The sequence below is a fragment of the Corvus cornix genome, chromosome 12 (assembly GCF_000738735.6).
Source record: "Corvus cornix cornix isolate S_Up_H32 chromosome 12, ASM73873v5, whole genome shotgun sequence".
Lineage (NCBI taxonomy): Eukaryota > Metazoa > Chordata > Aves > Passeriformes > Corvidae > Corvus > Corvus cornix.
The window spans coordinates 14995255-15018972 of NC_046342.1; the positions used below are offsets into that span (position 1 = coordinate 14995255).

Sequence of the window (23718 nt, forward strand, 5' to 3'; positions counted from 1 at the left end):
TAATGGTTGGATTCAAAGATCTTAGAGGTCTTTTCCAACCTAAAGGACTCTGTGACTCTACGCAGCTCATGCTGTCAAAGCAGAAGCAGCTGTATTTGCCTGTCACCCGACCGGGGTGGAAAGCTTTGCACACTCTCTCTGCCCTGAAGACTGTTGGTTTTAGCAAGGTTCCAAGCAGATTCATTTATTAGATTTCTACAAATGGTGTAATTTAATATTTGACTGAGGTTTAATTAAACAGCCAGGCCTCTGGAACCAGGACTACTAGTGCCTGGAGGACTTGGCAGGCACCGGGAAGCAAAGCTGCATTTGCTTTGTGATGTTGCTGTGGGGATGGAGCCTTCAGGATCTCTTCTTCCAGATGAGCACAGCAAGCCTCCCTCCCAGCCTGCTCAGACAGAGGCCACCTAGGCAGAGCCTGTCACTGGGGGATCAAGAGGGACACTGGAACAAAGCTTCTGCTCCACGTTCAGTGCAAGTCATGCATTCAGCTCAGTTAAATAGTGTTTGCAAAAGCTCATTTTTCCTTCAAACAACCATGTGCAGCTCCACCCAGGATCCTCACTGGTTGGCTCCACTGCACAGGGTTTGGCTCCCAAACCAGGCCTTTCTTTTCCCCAAAAAGCTGGATGCCTGAGCAGCATTAGTTTGGCCTCCAGTGATGATTTAAATTTCTTTTTCTTTATGAGAAAGGTAGTAGATGTTTATGTGTTCTGGGTATTAAGTAAAGCTGCTTTGAAACCATAGCTCAGGTGAAGACTCAACTGAAGTATTTGGAAGAAGCAGCTGTGATGGAGGGATTCTCCTCTGGGTTTTGTTTTTAACTCTTTGTTGTCTTCAAGAGGGAGAAAGATGGGTGAGGAACACAAATCCGCAGAAGAGCTCAGAACACTGCAGAAGGAAATAAAATTACAGCTGCAGTCTTGGTACTGTCAAACTGAGAGGGCTGGGGAAGTGTCTGTGCAGCCCCATCTGGAAGTGGAACAAGCCTTAGTCCCTTTTGATTTAATACTCAGAGAGCCCTGTAAGGAATACTCTGGATGCAAGCAATGCAGTGTGGTTTTGGTGGGAAATAAATTGTAGCCAATGACAAATTTTTAAAATGCAGGCTTGGGCTTCCTTTGATCCCACTGAATAACAAAACAAAACAGAAACCCTCTCATAATAACATGCTGGTAGTCAAAGAAAATGTTTCCCAAGTGACTCCTACCCTTCATACAACCTCAAAACACGCAGGCAAGACTTACCACACACAAAACTCTCTGGCTGGATGGCAAAAATGCTCTTGCTTTTCAGTGACTCAGGATGGGCACAGGTGGCCACCACGAAGGACTGCAGCTCCTTCTCCACTAACCACTGGGGCAGCCACTTCAGCTGGCAGTCGCAGAGGAAGCTGTCGCTGTTAATGTGGCTGCAGGGAAACAAAACCAACATGAGCCTGCTGTGAGTCCTGCACAGAGGGAAGGCTGGGAGGCTCACAGCCCTTTCATGTTAAACACATTCCTCCCGCCCCCCCAGCATGGGTGGAGGGAGAAAAAAGGACTGCAGGGATGTCCTGGAGGCACTAAAGATGTTACAGACATGACACATTTAAAGAGCATTTCATCTCCACATAGACAGCCCCACTCCTGTACTGCAGTTACACTCTGTAGCACCTTGTACTTATTAACCAGCTTGCAGAGTGATCCCCAGACAAGCAGTATCAGTGAGTTCCTCCTCTGCCCCTGTGGTTTGAGCATGTTTGGTGGGGACCAAATTCAGCACTTTACTGCTGAACAGAGAGAGGACACCCAGCTGCCACTGTAAGGCCTCGAGTTCCCTCCATGGCAGAGCAGTAAGCAGAGAGGCCCTGCCTTCCACTGGGTGAACCTGGAGTTGTGTTTACTGATTAGCAGAAGCAGTAGAGGAGGAAATGACCAAAGATATTTGTGTAAACCCCACACAAACAGTAACTAGTCTGGAAAACAAAACACATTTCTCAGCATCCTGAGATGTTGAGAAATCCTGAGTTCCAACCCCACCATTGCAGGATTCTGTAATTCTGTGATCCAACACTAGCTTAGCACCTTATGTTAGGAAAAGAGGTGTGAAAAAGGGGCCAAAAAAAAAGGGAGCTTCAGGATTAATGTGGGTTTTTTTCAATATTCTGGGCCAAATTATGGCTCAGCATAGCTCTGAGGCCAGTGAAGAACTGTAAATTTAGGGCATTCAGACTTTGGTCTGGTTTGCAAAACTCAGTCTGATCCTTGGAATTAAATGTGAGGATGCCTCAGAGACTGGGAAAATGCCCCAGAGAGAGCTCTTGTCCTGCAATACTAGAAGCTATGCAAGAGCAGGGTATCAGGAACACAGCAGAACCCCAGCTCCAGCACTGCACTGTAAGATGTGAATCTCCTGCTATTTTTCTACCCAATACCTCAGGAAATCCTGAAGTTTGAAATGAGCAGGAAAGTGAAAAAGAAAGAAATGGACTGGAGAGGGAGGGAATATAGGATGTGATTTTTCCAAGCTGTCCACTTTGCTCTTCTAGAATGATGTGTAGTCTCTAACACACATGATGGCATAAAACCCTCCTGGCTAGTTGGGACAGGTCACAAGATCCTTCAGCATAATGCATTCTGCATGTAAATGCCCTCTAGCTGAACTTCTCCATTTTATAAACAATACTTCCCAGTATCTGGGATCTCACTATCTCTTCCTAATAAGATCAATCTTTCATCTCAATTTTGTTTCAAGAGCCAGTGCAGAAGATAAAGTTTTTAATCACACAACAGACGCACAGTGTTTATCTTCTTCATTCCCAGTCACTGGTATCAAGTGTCACTGCTAACAGTGACCATCTGATTTCCATTTCCAATGTCAGGAGCAAGAACCTGTGCCTACCCAAATACCAAGTAAGTGATTTTGTGTTCCACAGACACTGCACTACTCCGGGGCATAGCAACACACTGACAGTGGATTAAATATTTATGGGGAAGAAGAGAAAAGGAAACCAGGCAAGACTGGAAACAGTGTCTGATAACAGTGCAGAGCCCCAGCCTGGAGCACAAGTGGCAGCTCTGATAACACATCTGTATTTTTACACCAGAAGGCTGGATGACAAGTGGATGCAGTTCAAATGCTGCTTATCACTGCAGTATCAGTCCTGTGTGTGCACCCTAAACACAGGTACAGCAAGGGAGCAGATGGACCACTGGGAATTAAGTCCATGGTGGTGTGAGCAGGAGAGCTGGCTAATAGGACCAGGGCTGGACTTCCTGAATGGAGATGAATAATTGCACAGGCACAAACCTGCTGGAAGATCCTATTCTGATGATCTAATTTCACTCACTATTACATGCAAGATGTTCCTGTGACAGCTCCTCGTGTAAAAATACCCCACAGAGGAGGACGGAGGGGAGGGGCAAATAAATGAGTGGTAATGTGGATAACACCCGTGCTGCTGCTCACGTCCAGGGCCAGGAGGATCCCTCCTGCCTAATGGTGTGAGCAGGACAATCACTTACAGCTGCTGCAGGCTCCTCATCCTGGCAAAGGCATCGGCTTGGATGGAGCGGATGGCGTTGTCCCCAAGGTTCCTGCAGGCACAACCACAGGCAATGTGAACAAAAGGGATGCTGTGGCTGGGACAGAGCCTCTCCACATTGATTTAAACAATGACTCCAGTAGCAGGTGATTTGGTAGCTCCTTGTTAAGGCCTTGTGCACTTTCGGTGCAGAGAAATGCTCCTCAAAACACCTTTATATTATTAAAGTATTGCTGAACAATAGCCAGCCAACAAAAATTACACTTAACTAAATCACTAAGTCATTCCCTACCCCATCTTCTCACTACGCTTTCTCAGTCTGAGCTACCTCCATCATCCATAGCTCGGAAATTCCTCAGCCCCCTCAATAACCAAAGATAGTCAGGAATGTGGTACCCCAGGCTAGACCTTCAGCAAATATAAAAGAAAGCAAATACTTGCACACTACACAGCATCTGAGGAATTATTTGAAAGTGACTTGGAGAGGATATTGTTGGGTTTAAAAAAACATCCCAGTATTTCCAAAGGAAGGGGTTCTTAAAAGCCTCCCTCACAACTATTGCTAATTAAAAAAATAATTTGTTCTCTGAAAAAGCAGTGTCAGATTTAGGGCTGAAGTCTACTAAGTGACATGTAGGGCAGATGAGCACTACTTAAAGAGGACAATCTCAGTAGAGCATTAAGGGCACCTTTATTTGAGAATGTACCCCCAGTCAGGCAGCCCAGATCTTCCAGTGTGCTCTCGATGGCCATAACATATCATACAATCAACAGCCAATAAAACATGCAGAGCACAGTCACATATACTTGTCTTAATCCAAGAAAGAAGGTTATTCATGAATCACTGCTGGAGTCACCAGCCTTGGGACACAGAAAAAAATTACACAGAGGCAACCAAAATTTACTTCTTGCAAATGGCTCTAAGGGGGTTGTGCTGAATGGGGATGTTCAGTGCCTGCATCGAAACCAGTCATCTGCAACATATGTCACTGCCAGAGCCTGGGTTTAGGAGGAAGTTGAGGCAAAGGAGGAGAGCCTTTTTACTGCTAACAGCCTGCAAACAATATTGTGCAAGTCAAGGTGATACTCTCAAAAATTAAGAGCATGCAAATTTGCCATATGTTCTATAACTTTGTTCCTGGCACAAAAAAAGGCCAAAGTTGAGGCGGACTTATAATGAGAAGGAAGCAGGTGGCCCCCACAAATGGACTGGCTTCTCAGTTTACAAAGACACTATTAAATTGCTAGCAGATTTCTCAAGCAGCTACTTTTGGCAGACCCCCCTTCCCGAACTCTGAGGCATGGTGGGTTACTCACAGGTGCTCCAGGGCCTCCAACCCTGAGAACGCTTTCTTGGCCACTGACTTGATCTTGTTTCCAAACAGAGTTCTGCAGTTTCCAAACATCAAGTGCCAGATAAACAGAAAGAAAATGGGGAGAGGGGGGCAAAAAAAAAAGAAGGAACGCAATTAGTGTGGCTTTATCTGATATACACACTCAGTGTAAGTCCCAGGAAATCTGAACTGCAAAGAGATTAAGAGGGCTGAAGCACACTCACTTTCCTGCTCCTGAAATTAAATCCTTTTATCTGTATTTGAATTTAATAGTGATGACAGCGCAAAAGGGAATGTGCCATATCATGTAAAAAGGCAGGTTTGCTCCTGTGCTTGGGAACCAGCTTGCTGAGTAACAGAAGGTCCCCTCTGTTCTTCACAGGCTGGCTGTGGACAGGATTAAGTGCAGTGACAGTTTAACAAGATATTGGTCTCTCCCCACAACACTTTTCATTTCTGACTTCTTCCCAGACAGGAAAAAGAGTGGCCATTTATTCACTGGTACTTGGCCTGAGCAGCCATCAGCGCACAGAGCTGAGGACTGCCCCTGGGCTGCACATTTACACAGCAGCTGACTGGAGGCACTGCTCATTCCTTCCTTGTAAATACAACAGCAAAGTAACATCATGCAACAGATCACAGCCAAGGGAAAATTTCTAGGAGCGAAAGGCAGAACAGGTAATGTCCAGAGCTGAGGAGTGGGCTTGCTTGCATCTGTGACCAGAGAGCATTCCTCCAAATTAGCAGTGGCATGAGGGGGACTATCACCAGAAAACAGCCAGCTGGAGAGGTCCCAGCCCAGCTGCCATCTCCAAAGCAACAGTTCTCCATAAATATTGACCAGTGCTAATGGCCAGGGGCAGGGTTCGTGCCAAATGGATGGTCTCCTCACCTGTTTTAATAAAACACCAACCAGTGTTACTAATTAGGAACTTTTTTTTTTGCTTTCCTTCCCCAGGCTCCCTCTAAGGTTTATCCTTCAGGTGCATCTGTTACCACCACACGATGTCCAGTGCAAGTCATCACCCACACCTCAGGTGAAAAAAAGGCACATCTGGTGCTGCATTTGATTTTGAGTTTTCCTTCAAGAGTTGTACTTCAACACAGGGTGCAACGTGTATCTGCACCCTAAAAAGACCTAACACTATGATGGTCCCACTGCTTGCTTATTGTCCAGGGAAAGAACAGGGATGGGGCACGTGCAGCCGTTCCATGAGCAAATACATTTCCAAGAACTTGTCAAGGCTTTCCACAAAGCACTTTTCAAATGTCAGCATAATTTGGTTATATATTGGCTCCCAGAAAGCCTGGTTTCAAATACCCCCAGCACCAAAAGATGTGTGCAATCATGTGTGTGCCATCATTTGGTAAAAGGGATGTTGCATTAATGAAGGCTTTGAAAAATCCATTAGAATGATTAATACAGTAAATAATTTACTATATGTAAACTCTGGTCAAATGGCTGCATCCAGACACACTGATTTCTGGCGCCATATCTCTAAATAAGGGTGTTATAAGGACGAGGTAAGGATAAAATAAGGACCAGAGGAAACAGCCTCAAGTTGCGCCAGGGGAGGTTTAGATTAGATTTTAGGAAAAATTTCTTCAGAGAAAGGGTTGTAAGCATTGAACAGACTTCCCAGGGAAGCGGCAGAGTCACCATCCTTGGAAGTGTTGAAAAAACATGTGGACATGGCACTTCAGGGCATGGTTTAATGATGAGCATGGTGATGGTGCTAGGTTAATGGTTGGAATTGATGATCCTAAAGATCTTTGCCAACCTTAATGATTCTAGTGGAAGTTAGATGGGCAACTGCTGTTGAAAAAATTATGCTGAGCTTGGGTTTGATAGCTGTAGATTTCTATTATTGTTCAGTGGATTTTGGACTTTGAAAATTGGAGATACTGCTGGTATCTGTTTATTTTTCTGTGCAGACATAAGCAGTACATCTGGGGATGGGAATACACAACTATACCACTTGTGTAGGTGCACATGACTTGATGGCTGGACATGAGAAACACCTAACACACTTAACAAGTCAGGCCTCAGCAAACTCATTACTCCTTGCAACTAATTTCAATCAATTTCAATTTGCCTCCACAAATCTGAGAGTTTGAACCCAGCAGCCCCCATCAAAGGGCTGTGGAAGGCTGGAATGTGAAGGCAGCAGAACACAGCCACAATTAACCATCCCACTGCTGTCCAAAACCTCCTCCATGGGGCAGAGCCAGGCACAAGCTCTCCTGGAGACTGCACCAGTGTAATTACATGCCAGACACACAACTCATTGCAGCATTTTCTCCTCCAGCCAGTTTTGCACCTGCAGGAAGATCTCGCTGAGTAAGCCATCAAAAAGCCGGTTACATTTAGCAGCTTGAATAATTAGGAACCTCCTTGTTCCGCAGCGATTCCACCGGTGCTTTTTATGCTTCAGTGCTTCTCTACTCCCTCTTTCTTCAAGAAACATTTTAATTTAGGCCTGTGCTCTCCATCCTGGAGAGCTTCATATATAATTCAGAGAAGGCTAAAGTGACTGGCCTCTCCGTCTCTATTTAACACCTTCGTGTCAGCGAACAACCCTCTCTGTGCTAAGTCCTTTCAGAGGCTAATCTGTGCCAGATCAAAGGGGAACGGCTTTTAAGGCAATCTCCACAGAGCTGAGGTGATTATTAATTCATCAGAAGGTCTCCTCTGAAGTGCCCATTTACTTTTTGTATGCTAATGCATTTAAAGCGGTTGATGGTTTAAACACAGGCCCTAAATCACACAGTGAAATGTTTGCTGTAAGGGCTGATCTTTTATTTACAAAAAAATCCTGATACTCACTTCAGCCTTAGAAATCATCAGTTTGGGATTTATGTGTTGATAAGCTATAACAGTTCTGAGGAGAACCCTTTAAAAGTGACCACTCACAAGTATTCTCAAAATGCCTCAAGAAATTATAATAAAATAATTTCATGTTCTGAGCGTTTTTTAGCCTTACACTCCGGCTGACAGTGAACGATCCCAGCAAGCTGTCTGTCCCACAGCAGTTCACTCTGTTAAGTAATCAAACCACTCCTGTCTGCCCCAAACCAACCTGATCCACATGCTCTTCCAGGCTATGAAATGTGCTGCAATCCCCTGCACAAACCTTCCCTGCACATGTCCCTCAGCCAGACTCAAAGCTGGCCCAAGTCCATGTGCAATGACAGACATCAGTCAACAAAGGAAAGAAAGACATAAACCAAATTTCTTTAGACTTGCACAAGCCTTTAGTGCATCCTTGGCTACTGGCAGCCCAAACCAGCCATCTTTTGGAGGTGTTCCTTGTGCTGGGTGATAAACTTCCCATCAGGCCACGGCATTTTACAGAGGAGAGCAATAGCTGCTCTGCTCAGAGCTCCCAGCACATAATCCCACAGGTTGTCCCTGCCCCCTTTCTTCCTCCTTCTGCTCCTTGCTGTTCCTCCTGGCCTCTGCCTGACCCCCACAGCTCATCAGGGCTCACTGCTCCTGCTCTCTGAGTGAATCCTTTTCCTGAACTCTTTCCTTCGATGCTGTCTCCTCTGGATTTATCACCATTCTCCTGATATCTGCACCCAGCATTTCTAACATATCCTAATCACTTGGGGCCACTACTTTTGCTCCCATGCCAGTGGACCTGTTGGAGAGATGTGTCACCAGCAGTGGTTGTCCCAAAAGGACAGCTCTCTCTGCTCCTTTCCACCAGTTTCTCTCCCTTGTTAAAGCAGCACTACAGACTCATAATCCCTACAGCCTGCAAATCCCACTGGATAAAGTCTCTTCTCCCATCACCCTTGAAGCTGCTCACATGGTTTCACTGGGTTCTTCAGACAAACCAAACACTTCAGTCAGGCAGCCAAGGACTCTTCTACTCACCACATCTGCTCCTCTGCCTTTTTTCTGGCAGTCATAGGAAGATTCCCTGACTCTGCATGCACAGCAATTCTTACTGACTTCTTTCTCACCCCCACACTACTTCTGCTTCCCTGCCTGGCTCCCCCCATCCTTAAATCCTTCTCTGCCTTCTGCCCCGCTTTACGTGCAGCTACAACTTGGTTCCTCTCTGCATGGACCCAGCGACTCCCCTCAGCAACGATCAAATGCCATCTCTGTCTGTGATTTCAAATTTTTCTTCTCTAAGCACTACATCCCCACAAATCCTGCCATGGCTCATCCCACTCCCCGAGGAGTCTCTAATGAGAGCGTGACAATATCCCGCCTGCCAGGATTCATTCCAGCCATCTGCTATCCATCGAGGTACTTTTACTGCACCTCTGGCTGTGCCATCCCAGCATCAGAGACAGCGGCATGGGGGGTGCTGAGAACTTCAACAAAGGCAAGAGGTAATGATTAGAGACTCTTGATTTGTCACAAGCCATCAGAGACTCCTCTGACAGGGCTGATTTATATCACCCATTTCAAATGGAATAGGGACTTGTACAGAGCAATGTGAAAATCCTTGTGAAGGCCAAGCAAGCCATAAACATTTGCAAGGCGCATGCTTGCCTTGGGTTTCTTTTTATCTCTTTAAGAGCCTGTGCCCCATGGTGCCTTTTATTGTCACTGCACATGGAACCGAGCCCAAAAGATCACTCTCAGACAGAGTATCCCACAGAAACGAATTCTGTTTCAATCCTCTGTTGTAACAGGAAGTGGCGTGATTTTTCTCTTCTGTTTATTGTTATTTGCTGCATCAGTCAGTGCCTCACTGAGGATTGCAAGGGGTCGTTTTTGTTGCTTGTTTGCTTTTGGAAGTGAGGAATGGTTGTGCTGAATTTTATACACAAAACCAGCTTAAATTTCTCTCTCCTGTGTGTCTGAACTGCAGTATGTGGCACCATACGTTCACCATTTTGAAAGGAAATAATTGCCTCTACCTGCTTAGAAACATCAGTGCTTGAAAACCACATTTGCACTCTTGCAGTGAGCCTGAAAAACTACTACATCTCAGATTTTCTGTTGATTTTTGTCTTGTTCCAAGATGAGGGAGGCTGCATAAAAAGGGACAGACCCAACCCTACACAGGCACACAACAAAACTGGCTTGCAGAATTCAAGCCCAGGGATACTCACAGCTTGCTCAGGTTTTCCAGGCCAGTAAAGGCTCCATTGGTATCTTCTATTGTGCCTGAGATGTCGTTGTGGTCCAGTTCCCTGGGGAGAGGACAAAAGAAAGCTTGGAATCAGCGCCTTAGTCCAAGTGTCACTGTAACAAACAAGTGGAGGAAGCTGGAGAGTGAAGCATGAGAGCTTCCCATTTTCTCCTGAGTTACCAGAAAATGCAGAGTCCTGCAGCAAAGCAGCACTAATCACTTCTCCTGCACTGACACATGGTGGGATGGTGCAAAACAGAAAGAGCCCTAGCTGAAACCCTCTGAGACAGCTACTTTTTACCATGTAGGTTTCTGTCCATTTCTAGTTCTGTGTATCCAAACAGGAGGAGGAAGATTAAAATAAACTGCTGAAAGAAACAGCGGTCCTTAAATGCTGCTACCATGAAATAACATCACTTTAGGTATTCTAGTGTATACATGTATTTGTCTATAGCTGAATCCTAGGAAGATGATTTGGTATATTTTCTACAAAGCTGCATTTTTTCTGGCAATGAACTTGAAAACTCAGCAAAGGAAAGTGCCAGCATCGCTACACCAGCCTAACTTTGTGTAACCATTTAAAAAAAACCAAGAGAATTCCTTTTTCAGTTAGCTTCTTTTGGCTCTCAAATTGACCATCAATTACAAGAGCCAAAGAGGTCTGAAGAAAAACAAGCACACAGAACAAACAGAGAGATCCACAAAAGCTGTTTAAACAGTCTGTTTAAAAATCCTTCCCTCCCAGCTTTTAATTCCAGCTAGCAATGAATACCCAGCAACACAGACAGAAATTCATCATTTCCAATGCTAAGAAAAAAGAAAGAAAAACTAAATAGGCTTTGTTGGTTTTGTTACATCACTCTGATTTAAAACCTGGCAAAACCCAACACCAAAGCAAACTTCACTATCCAGATAACCCCTGAGCCTTCAGGTACTCCTTTCGCACCTTTTGAAGATGATTATCAGAATGTTTCCAGATAAAAAAATATTAAGACCAAAAAAAGAAAACCAAGTCCCCCTGCATTTTGCAACACTCTAGACACAGGCATCACAGCGTGGCTTCTGGGCTGGGCAGGACAAATACACAGTAACTCACAAGAAGGGAAAAGAAATTTAAAAGAAAGCCCCAGTTGCAATATGGGAATAGCTTTCCCTCAGCTGGCTGCAGTCTTTGCTCCTTTCGCTGCTTTAGGGTGAACTGAAGATGTGAAGGCAGATGGCCAAAAGGCACAATTCCTGGTTCTCAGCTGGCTTCAGCCTGAGACCTGAATCTCATGTCCTTGGAGAACCCTGGCCTTAGCCAGCATCATTGTGGATGTCAAGGTGATCTGTGGATTGCTCTGTGGCAAAGGGATGGACAAAAACTCAACATCCTTGTGGGGTGTGGGTGCACATAATGCTGTGGTGGCCAAAGAGATGAGTCCGGGAGACATGCTTTGATGTGCTGGAATTTCCAGCACCATCCGAGTCGGACAGGAGCAAGTAACATCCTCCTGGAGCTTAGTTTCTACATTTTCCCAACAGTTGCCAAGCCAATGTCTGTTGTTCTGTTTGTTTTTTAAGGGAAAATCCCTTCTCAGACATTTCTCCTCTTCAGTTTCACCACGGGCTGCTGGTCTTTGGAGCGGCAAACCCTTTCCCATGGCAGAGACAGACAAGTGGGAACAGCCTGTAGGAGCTCTGACACACACTTTTATTAATTGACTGCCACACATTGTGTTTTCTTGAAAAAGGGAAAGAAAATGGTACTGCTTGTTCATCCAGTGGAAACTCAAAGGTTTAGTGTTAGAAAGGAGGAATAAAAACCTTTTTAACAAATGAGTGAAAATAGAGAGAGGGAGAAAAAAAGAGTGGGGTATTTTAGCCCAGCTCTCTTTGTATTCCAACTCCTCTCCCAGCCCCTGTTGCCAATTTCCTATTCTTTCTGGCTGGCTGAGCTTGAATGCTCGAAGCCTTGTTAATCATTGTGCTCAGAGGTCTCCGGGCCTGACCTCTATTTGAATAGCTCCACATTTCAGCAGTTTCACACCCACCAAAGGCTCCCCAACAATAGCCCATAATTAAAGCATGCTCGGCTCTTTTTCACCAGGTGCAGGACCCAATAGGCCTTTCTCTTTATTAAATTAGAGCTCGCTCACACACTCCATCTCCCCCCTCTGCCCTGGACATAAAAGAGGCTCCACATTCACTGCAGAGCAAAGAGAACGACCAGCTCCCCTTCCCCTCCATTTTTCTTTGGAAACCTTTAGTTCCGGTCTTGACAGCTGCCTCAGAGAGGTCCCTTTCTGAATGCCCAGTGGCTGAAAGGCTTTGGCTTAAGTTTAAAAAAAGCAAACAAAACCCTAACTCACTTTCCAGTCACTTCCTTCACGATGAACTTCAATAAAGAAAAGAGTAAGATGCAGAAAGTCCTGTAAAGAGGGGAGATCTTTCTGCTCCCATTTCCTTTTAATGACTCAGGCCACAATGGGCTTCTGAAGAGGAATAAAAGTATCAAAGTGTGTTTTTTTTCTTTTGAAGGAAGAATTAAATCAGTTTGCTGAACCCAACCAGCCTGGGAATGTGTCTGGTGCTGTCACAAGGACTGTGAGAACTTTGTGGTTTGCCAGATGAAGGTGCTGAGCCTGCAGCTCCCAGAGAGAGGAGAGCAGCCAGCAGCCCTGCAGGTTCCAGTAAGGAGACCGAGACAAAACAGCTGCAGAAATGGAACTGGGTTCCTCATCTTCTGATGTTCATAAGACAAGCCCAGATGTACTTCAATCTAACACAGCTTTTGGGTTAACAGTGCATAATGGTACAGCTGCATCCCACAGAAAGTCACACTGATCTGTCTAATGGGCTCTACTACTCCTAAAACCTTACAAGCTGGTATTTGGATTAGCAAGCTCATTTCCAGTGTCACATTTCCAGGTATTATATTGTGTGAGTGGCTTTAAAATAAAAGTCTGTGGTAAATGGCCACAGCCAGCACTGGATGGATCATTTTGCAATTCAGTATTAAGGCACACGAAACTTTGCCCTTGGCAACTTTTTGGTTTTTCAGGGTTTACCATGAAAATCAGAGCACAGAACATTTCATGAGCCCAACTGCATTAAAGACTTCCAGTTACTTGCATGGTACCTGCAAAAGCTTCTTATTTCTATGGCTGGATTGAAGACTGGGTGAAGCTTCCTGTGTTGTTACACTTCTGGTACAGTCAGACCCCAAGCCCAACTTCTACATTGCTTTGTTTTGCCATTGCTTTTTTCTTAACATCATCTTACCCCATAATTTTGTATTTAATATTCAGTTTTTTCTAAAAAAAGTAACAACACAGAAGTGCTCAATAGCACATTTAAGAGGATATTCAAATTTCCAGTGTTGCCAGTGGAAGGAATCATTTCCTGCTCCTTTTGAGTGCAGAATAACCCAAAAGAAACTAATCTTTTCTAAGCATTTCAATTAAAGTCAATATGATAGCATGAAAAATACTGCTATTAGCTGCAGGAATGGGACCTCAGGGATTTCTGGTCTGCTGAGGTGGTTTCAGAAACCTGAAACTGCCAGACATGGCACCCAAGGCACCTCCAAAGCAGAACCATTCAGCAGAACACAAACTGGAGGGAACATGAGTGTGGTCTGACAAAAGCTCAGAGCAACTTACAGGACACGTAAGTTTTTGAGTCCCCTGAAAGCACCTTCTGCAATATGATTGATGGAATTGTGGCTCAGCCGTAGCACGTGCAGTCCCCCGAGGTCTGCCAGGCTTCCCTCATCCAGCCTTGTTAGGTTGTTGTAGGAGAGTATCCTGAGGAAAAAAAGGTAACAACAGCCCTTGTCAATCCATCTGGTATTTTCCAAACTCCTCTGAGCCAACCAGTGCCTGCCTCCCACAACCACCTTACACGAGGTGAGGTACTGGCTGCATACATAACAGCTGGATAAGGAAATAAGACTGCAGCCTGCAAGTATTGCCACAAGATACCCATTGGGAAGCCTGGATGACACTAAGGGAGCAGGAGGCAGTTGGTACCCAGCTATGGGGAAATTTTCTGTGCATTCTACAGAGAGAGGCTGCCCCAGAAGTGACAAAGACCAACAACCTAACACACACACTGTCAGCTACAGCAGGGATGAGCTTCTCCTGCTCCCATGCAGCTGGGTGAGGGTCTGGGAGTGCCACCCCTCTGTCCCCACAGGTACAGGCAACACTCAGATGGCTGTGTTCAATCCTCACTTCCATTTGGACTCCCTCCGAGGCTTACAGGGAAAAGCAGGCCCTGTTCCCCACACCCTGTGAGGTGCAGAGTGATGTCACACAGATGGATTTTGGAGTTCACACACGCTCTTGGCAGGGTCCAGATTTCTGTACTCAGGAGGTGTCTTATCGTTCTGCACTTGTGCACAGCAAGCCCCAGGCTCTGGGTGTGGGTGCCTCTGCTCCACCCCAGTCCAGAGCCAAAAGCATTTCACCACAAGGCAATTGAATGCTTCTTTTCACGCACAGAAAGGAGGTGTCTGTAGTAAACCAGCCACCTTTCCTTCCTCCCACTCCCCTTTGTCAAGAAGCATTGTTTGCCTTAAATCCTCTCCACTTACAAGAGACTATTGGAGGGTTGGTTTTTTTCCTAGTTTTCCATCTATCTCTTCCCCTTGCCTGTATTATCTCTGGTGTGGGAGATTGTTTTTAAACACTACTCCTGCTGCAGTTTGGAAGCTGGCAGGAAGGCAGCTGCTTTTCTCTCCCAGCAAGGTGCAGATGAGGCTTTGGAGACGTGACACTGAGGGCAGGCATTGGGAAGCTACAAGCCACTGCAGTCTCCTCACACACTGTGCAACGACCTTCTATCCAGAATAAAGCCCTGCTGTGGAAAGCCAGCTTGGACTGTCGAATGAGGGACCTCTCAGAGTAGCAGCAGGCACCAGATTTTCAAAACAACCTTCTTAGTGACCGGGACGTACAACTCACTTCAAAAGATATGACGGTTTGGGCTGCTGAACTTTTGAAAAAGTGGAGTTAGGCAGCTTTGAACAAGCACTGAAATCTTTCACTGTATGGACAACAAGAAAAAAATTTCACTGAGTTTGAAACCTCCAAATTCCTCTTCTAGTACTGCCTGTTAATGAGTCTGCTTAAAAATGTGTCTAGGGCTTGCATGAAACTCACTGCAAAGCCAAAACCTAAGTCAAAACAGACACATACTCCAAAGCACTGAGAGCGTCATTTACTTGGCAAACGTGCAATCTTTTAGCTGTGTGAGTGGGCAGAGGGCAAGCTCTGGAGAAAATTCAGCAAAGATTAATGAGTTTGAAGGTATGGGACAACATACCTTCATTCCTAAAGAAGCTATAGTGTTAGTTATGAAGAACTGGCATCTGGTCAAAATTATGTCTTCACCTGCGATTAAAGAATTTGGCTTAAAAAAAAAATTTTTCAAAGTAATCCTAAACCTGACTGAGAAAATATATAGTTCCTTTTGATTCTACACATAAGAGTTCCTGCCACAACTGGTGAAGGCACATTCCCTCTGTTTGTTCTGATGTCACCCCAAGATGGACAGACAGCAGCAGGACTTGGAGACTCTCTCAATGGTGTCACCACATGGAAGGTTCCAGGAGTGATTGCACCTGGCGGTGGCTTCTTCAACATTGGGCTCTGCTTCCTGCCACAGGACAGGCCAATTTGCAAAACATCAGGTTTCCCCCCTCAGCAGTGTGGATTATCCGGTTGAGAGAAGCCAGCAGATCTCTGCTGCTTCCCTGACCTTGGCATCTCTCTACCAGTGAGAAATCACTGGAATGAATGAATAAATGGCAATGTTTGTCTACACAACCCTTTTGGCAAGAAGTGGGAGAGCAGCTCCCTGAGCACCATGCCAAAATTGGTACAGAAAGGGGTTAACCAGAACCCTGTTGTGCAGCTGGGGCTGCTGCTGCCAGCCTGTTCTGGACCAGGTACATCTAACATACTTCATTCCCATTGACCAAGCTACAGGTAAAAAGGGAGAGACCCAGCAGGCAAGGCACCATTTACCTCTGATGAAATCCTGTGCTCCCACTGTGGTTTTTTCCATGATACTGATGCTCTAGCACCTGACTGGTGAATACAATCAGCCCTTTCTCATGCTCATAACAAGGCAAGTGCTTTCTTTCCTTGTCAGCTTTTAAATCAGACCAGAGCCTTGGGGCCACATTTTGTCCCAGCAACTGAATGAGAGAAAACTCCTCCTTCAGATGACCAACTCCCTCCTTAGAAGACTTTGAAATTCATTCCCTGTACAACCACGGTGTTTTCTGGTAACTGAAACCCAGTAGATTTAGCAACAGTGGAGGTGAGCAAGGATCTTTCCATGAGGAATGAAACATACACAGATAACAAAGTGCAAGAGTCAGTCTAGATGTATCTATGGCTTCCTTTCCTCACCCTTGAATTTCAGCACAGACCTCTTCTACAGGTACTCTCTGGCTGTGGGAGTTTCAGTTTGGAGATCTGATGGCTCCCTGCAGCAGCCTTACCCTAAAGGCAACACCTGCAAGAGCTTGTAGTACTTTGCGGGGATGTGCTAACACCCACACAATCACCTTTCTCATCTCTGTGACTGTGTCTCTGGCCTCAAACGGCAGCACAATCCTGCCTGGCAGATCAGGCACACCCCGGTGGCTCATACCACCTCACACCACCGGGCATTTTCCAAATCTACCCCATCCTGCACCAGCATGAGTGAGGCCTGCACCCGAGTTTCTGCAATTACTGCTTCTAAGACAGGACAGCTCACTGTTAGAACTGCATGTTGGATGAGATCCCAATCTGTACCTGAGAAAAAGGACTCAGCATGACATGCAACTCCAACCTAAACCTTGAGGGTTTGCAAGACAGTGTCAGGTAGAGAAGACAAGCTTAGCCCTGAAAGGTGCAGATGGGCTTTACCCATCCCATCTAACCCAGGCTGAAGTGAAGCTCAGCACAGGCACCAGATATTTGGTCCTGAGAGCAGAAAGCTCTCAGAGCTGTGCAGTACAGCAATCTGCATTTGGCTGTTCCAAGGATTCAACTGTAAGTGCCTTGGCAAGGCAAGTTCGCCTTTTTTTGATGCTTCAGATTTTAGCAAACCACAGAGCACAGTTCCAGTTCTGATCTCTTGCCTTGAAGATCTCTCCATTAACACTGCCTTAATCTAGCAAAATATCATGTGAGGATCTATACATGAAGGAACTGCAGCTGTCCACAGAACTGTGTCAGGCATGTGCAGTTCTGCAGCAATTTGAAAAATTAGGTAATTTAACAATCACGCATGTATTTCACTAAAACCAAAAATAGAGTACTTCCTTGTGCCCCCAAAAAATAACCAACGCCTGAACGAATGATTTGGGTTCAACAGAAGATCACAGGGCTGGCATGTTAATTCTAAACTTAAAGAAATTACATGTGTCATGTCCACCTATCTCTGAATCCACAGCCCAGAAGTTTCGGGACTCACAGCTGAGTGGGCACATACCAACCTCTAGTAGGAGAGCAGAGTGAGACCTCTGGCAGCAGGAAGCTGCTTTACTATTCTGCTTTTTGGTGGATAGGAGAATCCCTAACAACATCTAACATTTCCCTGCACCAAGCAGAATGAATTCCAGTTCCACTGACCACGTGTCAAGTTCTCCAAAGAAAAAAGTGAATCTTTCCACAGTCCCACCAAGGGGATAACAACTACTTCTGTAAATACTGCAGGCACCCATGTCTGTCTCTTCAAAAAGGCTTTGAGCAGTGTCACAGACCCAAAAGACACTCTTGTGGGGCTGCCCTCAGCAGCAAGGCTTTCTTTCATTTATCAGGCTGTATTCACAGCTGGAAACCTCAGGAGAGCAAAGCCAATGTATTTACTTTTCAGCAACTGAACCCTACAGAAAGGATAAAGTGTAAACAGGAGAAATAAGGAGAACTGCCTTTAAAGGGCCAAATCTTTGCTGGTTGAAAGCATGATTGTTCTTTGTAAATACAGAAGATAAAGCAAAGCTTCCTTCAGGCTGCAGTTATTTTATGGCAAGTTACAAGTCTTGTAACTCGCTAGCTAAAAATGCTGGCAAGCCACAGCTCATAAGCTCTCCAGGTCTTTGGGCACTGTGCATTTTTAGTGGGTTCTAGCCTTTGTTTCTGGTGCAAATGTATTTTAACCAGATGCTCTGAAGGTTGTAACATCATAAATAACATGGGCATCACTTAGGAACCTGCAGTTCCTGCATTTCTACAGGTTGATACAGTGGGAGCTGTAAGCCTTGAGAAAATTCCTTACTCCCATCTCTCCTGCCAACATTACACAACAGAAACCAGCTTACAGCTCATGCAGCTTCTGGCAGAAGCTCCAGCCATCGGGGTTGATGCGGGATATGGAGTTGTTGCTGAGGTGAAGCTGGTGCAGAGAGGAGAGGCCATAGAGAGAGCCACTGTTCACTTCTGTCAGGCTGTTATATTCCAGATGGCTGTGGAAAAAAATCAGAAGGAATTGACAGATAAGCAGCACTGGTCAAATGCTGAAAGAATTTCCAAAAATAACTGGGATTTTTGCCATTCGTACACACCTTCCTGCATACCCATGGACACAAGTGTGGGCATTTCTTGTCAAACAAAGGATAGAAATTCAAGGACAACACAAAGGAAATACCCAGGAGGAGATGTGACTGCAGAGAGAAGCTCCACTGCAAATAAACCGGGCTTAAAGCATCCCATTCAAGTTTGTATTTGCAGAGTCTCAGCTGTGTGACAGCAGCACCCAGAAATATGCTGCCTTCATCATCTGGGACCTTGCAAACACACCTAAAAGCCAAGTGTGTTGGAAGCTTCAGGTATTTCTCTGTAACTTCTAATCAATATTCTCTGGTATGGAAAGAAAACATCACTAAGAATGGCCAGCTTGGTTTCCAGGTATCCCAAGAGGTAGAATAATCCTGTCTGCAACACAGAGTTTCCATATATCAGTCAAAACAAATTTGCAGAAGCCAGATATTTAAAGACCAATTGAGATCAACGCTGATTGTTCAAATAGTCAGACGTTCAAAGGAATAGTGTCACAGCTTAAAAAAACAATGCTCTTTTTATTGAACACCTGGTGAAGCAGTGAGCTTTTTTAAACTGTAGGTCAACTAAACAGCTGGTGCAGCAACTGAGCAAGCAGGACAAAGAAAGAAGCATGAGAAGTGGAATAGGTGCCCACAGATCTCTGCTAAAACGAAGAGAAGGATGTGACAGCAGCTGAAGCTGAGGCTGTTTAAGGGAAAAGAGCCCATTTCTCCAACTTACAGAATCTGCATTTTGGCTAGTCCCCAGAAAGCCCCATCAGTCAATTTGCTGATGTTGTTGCGCTGGAGTTTCAGGACTTCCAGGCTGTCCAGTCCCTGGAACGTCAGGCCTTCAATCAGGCGGATGCGATTCCGGTTCAGCTCCCTAAAATCACCAAGGCCATACAAGTTTATTAAACCCCAGTCCTTTCTCACGAATTCATCTGTGCAGCACACAATGGGGACAGCAATGCCAACAACTCCTCTGTTAGTGGTTCCCAGGAGACAGCAGAAGAGCACCGGAAACTTTCAATCCAAGAGCTATGCAGGAAAGGCAGCTGGGTGCGATCGCTTAAACAAACTCACCCTGGGACAGACTTTCACTACAGAGAAATAACAGAGTGCAGCAATTCCTCTTCATCCCTCCTCTCTCTGCATTTCTTTTAAGCCATTGATCCTTCTCATCAATTTTCACACTTCATCCTCCCTCAAGCGCAGACACCATTTGAACCAGAACACTCAAGCGTCGGCATTATTTCCCTTACAACCCATTGTTTTTACAGGACTTGTAACTGTCCAGTAAAAAGGTGCTCTGAAACATGCAGGTGCCCCAAAAGGGTGGGCCCAAGAGGAAACTTTATGGCCAAGTTTGAAAGGAAAGCTTTCAGTTTTCTGACAAATGTCACTTTTTTTTTCTACTATCAGAAACTAATAAAGAGTGAAAGAAGTTGTTTCCAATAACAATGTAGTCTTACTATTTTCTGTGTACAAAGATTTCCAGCCTGGTTCATTAAATTTATTTTTAGTTTCCATGGGTGGGGAAGGACCCCTAAATGTTGGCAATATCTTTTTTCTGAATAGCAATATGAACATCATAACAGCACACTTTAGCAACCTAAATCAGTCTTATGGATTGCTTGACCCACATATACCAGGTGAAAATCCAATTCTGTAAAATCAGTGGAAAACTTCAACACCATGCACTAAAAGCTGAAGCTGGAGCTTTTAAAATTGATACTTTTCCACACATACAAGATTAAGCTAAAGATAGTTCCCTATTCAGTATTTGTGTTGAGGAAAATGGTGGAAGTTACAACATCCGAACTTGTTTTGGAAAAGATGAAGAAGCCATAGAGACTTTAAGCTTACTTTTCAACTGCCTAAAAAAACAATGTTGAACTTGCACTCAAGTTGAGTGTAATTAAAGTCAAGTAAGCAATAAAGATTTTGCAGGCCTAAAGTCCCTTGTCGTACTGCATTTCCTGGGCTATTAGTGAAACAGGCTTTGCCAGGAAAAGAACTGTACACAAATTCTACAACACACCAATCTGGATAACTTGCAATTCATTCATGTTTATCTGTAGAGTTAAACAACCAGCTCTGAGGCTGTCATTAAGAGTACCAATTACTCCATCTCTCAGTGCAAGCTGTGTTCCTAAACAGACTGAGTTGTTTTTATTACAGCTCTGCACATGATGCAGTCAAACACAGTGAATTAGAAGCCCTCACTCAATCGACAGTAACTTCCAACTGAGAGGCGACAGACTTTTCAGATGCATATGCTATTGTGTCCCCCTATCCAATCCCAAACTGGCCATAAATCCTGCATGTATGCAGACACAAAGGCACACACATTCCTTGGGCACACCCTGGCTTAAGGATTTGTCTCTCAGTCAAGAGGTTGCCACTTAGAGGTGCAAGTTCCAACAGCATTTGTGGACTTCATGTTAACAGACAGAGGTGGACCTCCTGCCTATCAAATTTGATGGAAAGATTGCAAGGAGCCTTAGTCTGTGCCCGTTTCTCCAACAGCAGCAGAAGGGAAAAGCTCAACCATTAGTGCTACTTTTTTACACATGAAGCACGTTTTTAGCTGCAGATATCTGTGTGTCCCCATGCAGGCAGAACAACAACTGTGTGTGTGTTAACTCATCTGAGCTGCAATTTTCTCTGCCCAAATATCACCTCACAGTTTAACAACCCTCCCTCACTGCTTTTTTATTGTCACATAAAGATACCTGTGTGGTCTTGAAACGCTAACATGGCAGCTGAGTTCTGTCATTCTCAATAGAAACGTCTTGCAAACCTCTCTTACACCACAGACACCAGCAACTTGCAAGGGAATGGGTTAGTCTCACTCTGTCAAATGCAAAAGATGCTGATGTCTGCTGCAGCATCCCTCCCTCCCTCCCCACCTGATCCAAACAATGGCCTGAAAAGCCAAGAGCTACAAGACAAAAAGGACCCTCTCCCAGAGTGCCTTACTAGAAGCTGGCAGAGGACTGCTGCAGACTGGATTCTACATTTTATAGATAGTAGGTGAGGAAGGGTGACATTCGGTGTGCATATCCCCACGGACATTTTGACTCCATAAAGTGTGGCTGAGCTTAATTAAAGTGGACATTTGTACTCACAGTTGTATTAGCCTGGGCAGCCTGAACGCCTTGACAGGAAGCTGAGTGATCCTGTTTTTACTCAGACGAAGTGTTAGCAGGGACCGTGACAGGCTATCAAAAGCACCAGGCTCCAGGGTGCTGATTCTGTTGCTCCCCAGGTAGCTGCAATAAATCACAGCAGAAAAATGAACAGTTCTGTCAGAAATCAGCTTTTATCAGCATTTAGTTGGTCTCCAGACAAGCTGGTGAAACTAGAGAGATGGCTTCAAACCAGCTGGATTTCTGTCTGCACAAAGGGCACAGGGCCTTTCCCAGAGCCTGTGATGAATGTGGAGAATTGCTGGGCACTTCCAAAGAGCTCCCTGACATCCTCCTACTTGAACAAGGCAATCAGGAGTGGAAGCCAGAAACTGGAGACTATTCCAGTGCAGGATGATGCTATTCATTCCCCATTTTCACCTCAGTATCTGTCCCAGAGGTGTTTCTTATTTAGATCCTAGTCTTAGCCACAGGGGGCTGTTTTTGCAGGACAACAGGCAAACATCAGTCACACCACCACTCTCTTACACCCTCTTGCAACCAGGAGCAGAAACTTGGGTGTAAACTTTAATGCAGGCAGACTATTTGCTGCACCTCTTCAAAGGTACCTAAAATACAGATTATTTTATGTCTCTCTGAATAGGCAAACATCCTGTTGGGGGGGGGGTGTTATTCTGCTTGACCCCATTTTCTTCAAATAATCAGAGACATTTCTGTTCTCAATATTCAGAAGCCACTTTAATGATGAAATAGTTGTTCTCTCTCCACTCTCCTTGATGCGCATGGGTTTGCAGTTGTAAAGACACCCACACCTGAAGGATGAAGGATACCTTTTCTCTGCAACACAATTAATAATAATCTGCATTCTTTATAGCTACATCAGAAACAGCACTCAAAAAATAACCTGACAATAGTGACAATATGCTGCCTTCTAGCTCTCCTTTGCACTTAAAATCCTGACAAAAAATCCCATACTTCTTATGTTCATTACTTCTTTTTTTAAAGGTTTGAGGCCCTTTTCTCTGCTGTGGTAACTCAACAAAAGCAGTTCCCAACAAGAAAAACTCACAGCTCCTTTATGTGAAGTCCCTGTGGAAAGCAGCCGTTTCGGATTTCCGTGATGTCATTGAAACTCAGGTCCAATGTTTCCAGGGTAACGTAGGGCTGCAGTTGACTGGCTTCAATGCTGCGGATCCTGTTGTGATGCCTGAAACAGTCAGGAGGAGAAAAAGAGACTATTTAGTTCTCTTAGAAAAACAGAAAGAATATCCGAGGCTGCAGCAGGCTCCCAGGCTGGCCCCGAGTTTGTACACTCAGAGTTATGGTGAGTTTTCAACAGCTGTCTGAGGAGAAACCCACTCCAGAGAGACATTCCCTAATCCCCTCGCTGCTCCTCTGGCTAGAGACCAGCTCACAGGTATCTGCAGGCTTCCAGACACTTTTTTCCTTCTACAGAACCCTTCACTCCACTCATCAGTTTTTCTTCCATTAAGCTGGGCTCGTTCTCCTACAAGCCTGCACTTCCAAACTGGATTTGTTACATGCAAGGACTACAGGGCTGGTTTTGAATCCCAAAGGCAAGGAGTGCAGATCAGTGGTTTAACCAACCTGCCAAGGCTTTATTCAGAGAATGGGACTTTCAGAGAAGGAAACAAATAAGTAAATACAAACTCAACAGAAGTTACATAACATTCTTAATTCCTAAGTATTCTTCTGAAAATTCCCATCTTTGCACTATGTTACAACAATTTGTAACACACACAAATAAGAAGTCTTGCAAATGTTCTTGCAGGCGTTTCCTCATCTTTTGCTACTTTTGTCCCACTGTAGGATTAGGACAGCTCTGCAGTGCCAGTGCCTGCCCAAGCACCGACTGCAGGATCAGACCCTGCACTCACCTGTGTTTGTTGCCTTACCAGGACAGCCTGAGGGATTCAATCTAAGGTTTTCCTTTAGAGAAGGTCCTGCCAACTGCCCTCAGGGCTTCCACAGCCACTGAACAGTTAAATACCTTTAACCTTTAGACTTCATCTGTATTCAACAAGGTCTAAGTAAAAATCACCCTCCCACCGAGTTCTTT

At 45.0% G+C, this 23718-nt stretch overlaps 1 protein-coding gene across 1 annotated transcript in view; it reads right to left on the reverse strand.

The window, feature by feature from the left end:
• LRIG1 (leucine rich repeats and immunoglobulin like domains 1) overlaps positions 1-23718 on the reverse strand; it is a 90120-nt gene that overhangs the window by 7983 nt on the left and 58419 nt on the right. Inside the window, 9 exon segments of the mRNA XM_010390404.4 lie at positions 1248-1411; positions 3507-3578; positions 4844-4915; positions 9940-10020; positions 13604-13747; positions 18265-18408; positions 19226-19369; positions 21618-21761; positions 22708-22845. Coding sequence (XP_010388706.2) covers positions 1248-1411; positions 3507-3578; positions 4844-4915; positions 9940-10020; positions 13604-13747; positions 18265-18408; positions 19226-19369; positions 21618-21761; positions 22708-22845 — 1103 coding nt within the window.